The sequence below is a fragment of the Primulina huaijiensis genome, unplaced genomic scaffold (genome assembly GCF_012295235.1).
Source record: "Primulina huaijiensis isolate GDHJ02 unplaced genomic scaffold, ASM1229523v2 scaffold208256, whole genome shotgun sequence".
Taxonomy (NCBI): domain Eukaryota; kingdom Viridiplantae; phylum Streptophyta; class Magnoliopsida; order Lamiales; family Gesneriaceae; genus Primulina; species Primulina huaijiensis.
The window spans coordinates 1-7,922 of NW_027355200.1; the positions used below are offsets into that span (position 1 = coordinate 1).

General features: G+C 35.0%; 1 protein-coding gene across 1 annotated transcript; it reads left to right on the forward strand.

Moving 5' to 3' along the window:
• Positions 1 to 234: 234 nt before the first annotated feature.
• On the forward strand, positions 235 to 7,034 carry LOC140966919 (chromatin-remodeling ATPase INO80-like). The gene is made up of 12 exons (XM_073427226.1): positions 235 to 425; positions 503 to 560; positions 1,008 to 1,238; positions 1,607 to 1,753; positions 1,925 to 2,482; positions 2,578 to 2,835; positions 2,914 to 3,021; positions 4,691 to 4,785; positions 4,872 to 5,028; positions 5,462 to 5,659; positions 5,747 to 5,899; positions 6,444 to 7,034. The coding sequence occupies exons 1-12, from the start codon at positions 340 to 342 to the stop codon at positions 6,687 to 6,689; spliced, it is 2,295 nt and encodes a 764-aa protein (XP_073283327.1). The 5' UTR covers positions 235 to 339; the 3' UTR covers positions 6,690 to 7,034.
• The last annotated feature ends 888 nt before the right edge of the window (positions 7,035 to 7,922 follow it).

Sequence of the window (7,922 nt, forward strand, 5' to 3'; positions counted from 1 at the left end):
GGTTTTTTTTTTTTTTTTTTTGCTTTTTTTTTTACACTTGCCTGGTTGCGGTAACCATAATTCGTTCAAAAAATTCCTATTTCAATGGTTTCTTGAGCTACTTTTGTTCCTTCCTTAAACCGATTAATGATAATTCAAATTCGTTTTTTGTTGTATGTGTTAGTACCTTATATATTATCTTCATATCTTGTTTGTGAACACATAATCAATTTTATGCATAAATATATTTAATTGATCATATTGTGGCTTATATTTTATGACAGCATAAGATGGAAGACACTGCTGAGTTTCAATTGTCGAAATCGTCTGCTTCTAACTGGTACTCCGGTACAAAACAATATGGCTGAACTTTGGGCTCTGCTACATTTTATTATGCCAACCCTATTTGATAGCCATGAACAATTCAATGAGTGGTTCTCAAAAGGGTATGTTTCTTCTCTGTTTAGTTGTTAATATCTCTGAACTTCAAATATCATTATAACGCTATTTTCATTACGAACAGAATTGAGAGTCATGCGGAGCATGGTGGGACATTAAATGAGCACCAGCTTAATCGTTTGGTGAGTACTTTACATCTCCTTTTGTAGCTTATCAAATGTAATCTTTGTAACAGCGGTTGAATTTTTAATCTTTTACTATAGTGTTTTATCAACACATGTAGACCATAATACTATTTTATGTCGCATCAACAGTTTGTTGACCATGCTCATCTTTGGCCAAATTATGTAACAACTGCTTAATGCCATTGACTCTAGTTGATGCTACTAAGCTCTACATAACGTTGAGCTCAACTTTCTCCGTAGCTTATCATCTTTCACTTATTTCCATGTAACCTCTGGTTTCTAAAAGAGCTTTGTTTTATTATCTTGAAGTGATCTTCAATGTAGGATAGTTTTCTGGAATCGGTTAAATTGGACAAAGCGAGGTGTTTTGGACTTGTGTTTTTGCTTTCTGATTTTTTGTTGCCCACCCCCTCCTTTGCCTCACCCATTTTATTTTGATAACAGCATGCAATTCTGAAGCCTTTCATGCTGCGGCGGGTTAAGAAGGATGTGATCTCTGAGTTGTCCGGGAAAACTGAAATCACAGTGCACTGTAAATTGAGTTCTCGTCAGCAAGCATTTTATCAGGCTATAAAGAATAAGATATCCCTGGCTGAGTTGTTTGATGGAAATCGTGGACATCTCAATGAGAAAAAGCTTATGAATTTGATGAACATTGTTATCCAGCTGAGGAAGGTAAAATTTTGTTTCTACTGTTGTGTATTGTTGCTTTTGAGGACTTAAGGCACACTCTCTTATTGAATACATGATGCTTATTAGAACTAAGTGTAACTTGCCTTTTATTTCTGCCTTCAAATAAATACCCATGTATTTTCTAAATGGATTCCATGTATTTAGATTATTAAAAATAAAAAAATGAAAGTCAATTACCTTTTTTAGAAATGGGGACATCAGTATCACTTCTGTACTTCCTGAAAATGGAATGAGAGATTTCAAAAATGGATGAGGGAACATCATTTGAGTCATTTTGGATGTTTATCACCTATTTGAGTTCAAAATTTTACTTTTGAGTTTTGACAGTGGTACTCATTCTGCATGTCCAGGTATGCAATCATCCGGAGTTGTTTGAGAGAAATGAGGGAAGCACATATTTCCATTTTGGAGAGATACCAAATTTTCTTCTTCCTCCACCCTTTGGAGAATTGGATGACATTTGTTATTCCGGTGGTAGAAATCCCATTGTATATGAGGTAATTTGAGAAGTTTGTTATATGTCACTAATTTTCATTGTAAGGCACACCATTTTGCTTTACAGATTTCAAGTTTTCTCCCATTTCACGTGTATGCTGTCTCTCTGATTTATTGACTTAGGTTTTTAAACACCAACTACATGATCATAATATAAACTGATTTTATTTTAGATACCAAAACTCGTGTACCAAGAAGTTGTCCGTGATTCCAAGTTGAGTTATTCTCGATTAGGCCGAGGGTTGAGCAGAGTGTTAGTTGAGAAACTTTTTAACATATTTTCTCCAGAAAATATATGTCGATCCACACTGCAGCTGGATTACGGTTCAGATGGTACTTCTTTACAAAGTGGAACTTTTGGATTTTCCCGCCTCATTGATTTGTCGCCATCGGAGGTTTCATTCTTGGCATTGGGGTCATTTATGGAGAGATTATTGTTTTTTGTCACGAGATCAAATCGGGAATGTTTGAATGGATTATCGGACATGTTGCTGGAAGATGAAGATTATGGTGACTATACTCACATTAGCAAGGAAAAGGTGAGAGCTGTCACACGGATGTTGCTGGTTCCATCTAAATCAGAGACAAATTCTCTAAGAAGGAAAGTTTCGACAGGTGCTGGGAACGTCCCTTTCGAGGCTCTAATAACATCTGATGAAGACAGGCTTCTATATGATATTAAACTTTTGCATTCAGTATATTCTTTCATTCCCAGGACTAGAGCACCTCCGGTAAGAACTAATGCGTATTTGACCCATTTGTATCTTAATTAATGATGAATTTGTGAGTGTTGAAGTTTAACTTGAAATGTAACATCTACTATCAGATAAATGCCCATTGTTCTGATCGAAACTTTGCATATATGATGACTGAAGAGTGGCATCATCCCTGGCTCAAAAGATTGTTGACAGGGTTTGCTCGAACGTCTGACTTTAATGGTCCAAGAAAGCCAGGAAGTTCTCACCAATTAATACAAGAGATTGATGCCGACTTACCTGTTTCACAACCTGCTCTTCAGCTTACTTACAAGATATTTGGGTCCTGTCCGCCCATGCAACCATTTGACCCTGCAAAGATGCTTACAGTTTGTGCTCTTCATGTCCTTATTGATGGTTCTATAATCTTTTGAGTGTCTTTAAAGGTTCATTGTCATTTTCTTCAGGACTCTGGGAAGCTTCAAACACTTGACATACTGCTGAAACGTTTGCGTGCCAAAAACCATCGTGTGCTTCTCTTTGCTCAAATGACGAAAATGTTGAACATACTTGAGGTAAGTGGAACTAATTTTCACCGGCGATGATTTTGCATTTATTATTATAAAAATTGTTGGTATTTTATTTATGATGGTTCCACATGACGATTGTACATTAACATTACTAAATTATGAATTTTTTTGCTCTATGAATGTGTTGGAGAAATATTCTTTCCTGTTTATCTGGTAAGATCATCCCCTCATTAGTCAAAACTTTCACAATAAAACAATATCCTAGTTAATTCACTTTGTGAATGTACAAAGTCACAAACTTAGCCTAGAACTCTATGAATAGCCATCATTACCCTTGAATGCACGACCAAGCTAACCGTTTCAGGTTATTAACTCTTCTAAAAGCTATTATGATATCTGAATTAGGTATATGGAAATTTGAAATTTGGCAAGTGTGTGCTACTGATATTTCCTTCATTTAAATGACAGAAACTACTGACTCATAAATCTACATATTTGAAGTAAATAGAAAATTGCACGTGCACAATTTCATATGAAACAAAATTAGTTGATTTAATAAATGAGAATTGCAATTACATATGTTTACTATTCATGTTAATCACTAATATGTCACTAACTTTGAATAAGCAATAATATTTTCCTTTAAAATATGCTCTACTTTTTGGTGTATTTTTTTTTGTCTTTTTCTTTAATCTAATACAAATATTTTCTCATCATATTCGATATCAATTATTGGACTTTCTTGAGCTTCAATGATCTGTACCTATTTTTAATTTTCTTTATATTTTTGTGATTTTGATGATATTTTATCTTTTGGTTATATAACCTCGATTGTTCTATGGTATTCTTTTTTTCTTTGACATATGTGATTTTTGAGACATTCAAAATTGTTTTCCAATGGTTCAACGGTAATATCTCATTATATATTTCAATAGCTATCTTGTATAAGAGGAAGATTATGATTATTCTTTTTTGTTTCTTTAGAATATTGTAGTATTTATGTAGAATCTCCATTTTGTAATGAAAAAAAGTTAATTATAAGTGTGAACTCTGCAATGAATGTTTCAGCATATCATTCACAACTTCAAACAAATCAAATAGTCAATATATTCCTTTATTGAATAACCAATACGAAAATAAATGTGTTGACAAGATGATAATTTCATTCTTTGTCAAAGTACTTTTTACATTGGATTTAGAATTACTGTCACCAAATCAATATTTACCCTTGAATGTGCTTACAACTAACTCCATCACTTGTTTTAACAATTGATCTCGAGCAATTACTGCATGCTTTACACCAAGAGCTAGATATATTTTTAAGCTAACGACTTTAAAACAATAACATGTGTCCTGTGTTTTTTCAATACCGTAAAAAAATATAGATTTTTGTCATAAACAGTAAGTGGCAAACGATAAATTTTACTTACTCGCCATTAGATATAGTAATTTATTTAGATGCTTTCTTTGATCAATAATGCTGATCTGCTGTTGATAAAGTATACCTGAGTAGTTTCTAGCTCCCATAAAGCATATCGTTCATATGGCAATTGGTGTGCTTTGACTTCTTCTGATTCTTCAACTATCTTGTCCATGCATACTACATTCAAATTTTTACTTGTTTGTATTTTTCCCAGTTTTTTAAATTATCTTTGAATTTATCTGTAGAATTCTCTTACTTTACATGGTGCCTGTACGACGACTTGCTTTGCAGGATTACATGAACTATAGAAAATATAGGTACCTTAGGCTTGATGGATCTTCCACGATAATGGATCGTCGAGACATGGTCAATGACTTCCAGCATCGGTATTTTCTCACTTGTCCTAGTTTTATTTCGTCTGTGAACATAAATTTTTCTGAAATTTCCACAATACACGATCCCGATGCTGCAGGAACGATATATTTGTGTTCTTGCTGAGCACAAGAGCTGGTGGGCTTGGAATCAATTTGACGGCTGCTGATACTGTCATATTTTATGAAAGTGATTGGAATCCAACGTTGGATTTACAAGCAATGGACAGAGCTCACCGTCTGGGTCAAACTAAGGATGTTAGTGTTTTTTTACACTTAATCTTTGAATTAAAAAGAATTCTAATCTTACTTGTGGTTAACTTTTCATCTTTCTTGCATCGTTGTGGTTTTATTGGGAATGATCTTTCATTAAAGCAATTGGATATCTTCATTTTAATGTTTTATTGTTTTAGTGTTCTTTCTGGTTGTTTTTCCTAAGCAATGAATATAAGCACACGTGTTAATATTATGGCAGCTGGCATCCATCTTCAAGGAAACATTATTTATTCGCATTTGACAAATATGTAGAAGAATGAGATGACTTTTAATTTCGCAAAACCTTTACAATCGTGTATTCCTCTCTTCATGTATCACTGTTCTCAAAATTGGCCTTTTGATTTTTCTCTTTTATTGTTTATATATTTTTATTCCTCGGTTTTTGAACATCGAAACACATGTTTTGATCATGCAGGTCACTGTTTATCGCTTAATATGTAAAGAAACGGTGGAGGAAAAAATTTTGCAGAGAGCTAGTCAGAAAAGCACTGTGCAGCAGCTTGTCATGACAGGTGGTCATGTTCAGGGTGATCTTTTGGCTCCTGAAGATGTTGTATCATTATTGATTGATGATACTCAACTCGAACAAAAATTGAAAGAAGTTTCGCAGCAGGTGGGTAATAACGCCTTGAAATCATCAGTTTAAAATCAAAAGCACTTGTGATGATATGGAAGTGCTTGTGCTGTATTCTGTCACCAGGCTAAAGATAGACAGAAGAAGAAAGGTGGAACAAAGGGCATACGAATTGATGCAGAAGGAGGTGGTGCATCTATTGAGGATTTTACAAACCTTGGATATGGTAGTGAGTCTGAGCTTCCTGAACCTGATAAACCAAAACCTACAAACAAAAAGGTGACATCCAACATCATTTTGAATCTTTGATTGTAAATTTTGCGTCTTGAAAGTTTCTACTTATCTAGGTAATCTTTGTTACCGTTTTTCTTTATCTCGGGGATGGCATCGGACAGGTTTGACTTGGGGCCCACCCCGCAAAGAGAAAATTGGACTTTGGGACCTGCCCCACCCCGATTATTATTTAGCCCTACCCTAAAACCTGGTGGGCCCAATCATGGTCAGACCCGCAAACCCACTTGCTTTCAATATGTTTTAAATCCAATTTTAAGACTTCTACCTCGCAAAAAAATTTATTTAATATTATTCAACAAAATAAAAAAATTAAATAAATTATTAGTTTAATATATGTACCTGTTGACCGGATCCTAACCCACCTCGCTATCTGTTTGACCGGGTTTAGACATGTCGCCTCATACAGGGCCGGTAAAACCGGCGCATTGTCATACCTACTCGATCTCTTAAGATATGTAAGAGTAAGTCAGATTTGATTAATTTCGTCATGTGTTTTGAATATTTGCTCAATGCCAAGATGTATTCGCAGAGGAAAGCTGCAACGGACAAGAAGGGGCAGCAAAAGAATTCTAAATTGGTGGGTTCATCGTCTCCGAACTCGATGATAGTGGAGTATGAACCCGATGTTCCCACACAAAACAGCGAAACCCTACAGCAGCAAAGACCAAAGAGGTTGAAAAGACCGACAAAGAGCTTAAATGAAACCATTGAGCCTGCTTTTACAGCTATCCCACCTGTATTTCAAGACCAGAATCAAATTGCACCAGTTCCCTGAACCAGTACAGGGGATACACTCCAGTCTAAACTCCCTCTTTTGTATTCGAACACTGACTGCTGAAGAAGGTTACCGGACGCAATGTACAGGAGAGAGTCAAACATGAGCTTCCCCTTATATTTTTGGTGGCAGGATGAAAGGTAATTGAGGGAAATTGAATATATTATGTATTATTTGGTAGGATGTTACTAGCAGCAGATATCCTGGCAACTGAATTACAAATGTAGTTCTAGTGTATAGAAGGAAAATAATTCCTATTTACCAACTCATATTTAATGTAAAAAAAAGTTCATGGGATGAATCGACTTGAGTATGATATATGCAATCTTGAAGGTTTACTTTGAACCCACTAAGCTACTTTCTTTCACTTCGACACAGTGAACATAGCGACCAGTAATTGTAGTGGCTCCAGTCTGAACAGGAGAAGAGGAACGTCGTTTCTCGAAAAAATTAAAAATTTACCCCCAAAAATTGAAGTTCCATCCCCCTTGGTGTTATTAACTTGGGCTCTCCCTGAGCTATGAATCTATTATAGTAGCTCTTTTAAGATCTTTTCAAATAGATGCAAGAAACTGCACTCAAAGTTTAAACTTGTAATTCTAAAATCAAATGCGTGGCCTGTGGTCTATCAACGATTTGATGTCAAACACAGTAATGAAAATTATTGCGCTTGTTCCACCTGGTAGTAGTTGTTAGCTATAATTTTTATTTTTATTTTTTATTGCAGATACGATAATAAAGATTACTTTGAGTCTAGAGATAATTCGATTTTTTTTTTATTGCAGGTACGATAATAATTAACTCAGGCTCAATTATATAACTTATTCGAATACTTGCTCAATGGCTACAATTTACTTTACTCTATTGATATCATGAACAGAGCCACGAATGAATCGAACTCGAGCCGAGAAATGCCACCTTCCTCGGTTGACTGTCGCAAGGCGGCACCTAACTTGTCAGCCCTCTTCCCCGTCTTCTGATGCCATCAACGTCTTCACAACATTCGCAATAGCCGAGGCTTTCACCACTTCTCCACTTGGATCCCATTCACTCGCAGCAATCCCCACTTCCAATATCTAAGAGTTTTGTGTCTGGAAATGAAATCTTTTCATTTATATATATAATTATGCTATCTAATCCAACTTTATTCTGTTTTATAATTAATAATAAAAATCAACAGAATAATTTCTTTTGGAAAAAAACTAAATTTTATTTAAGTATATTAATCATAAG

Excerpts from the sequence above, each read along its gene's own strand:
- LOC140966919 (XM_073427226.1), top strand. The coding sequence starts at position 340 with ATGGCTGAACTTTGGGCTCTGCTACATTTTATTATGCCAACCCTATTT. Across the intron at positions 561-1,007 it reads AGCACCAGCTTAATCGTTTG|CATGCAATTCTGAAGCCTTT; the intron begins GTGAGTACTTTA and ends TTTTGATAACAG. Across the intron at positions 4,786-4,871 it reads GTCAATGACTTCCAGCATCG|GAACGATATATTTGTGTTCT; the intron begins GTATTTTCTCAC and ends CCGATGCTGCAG.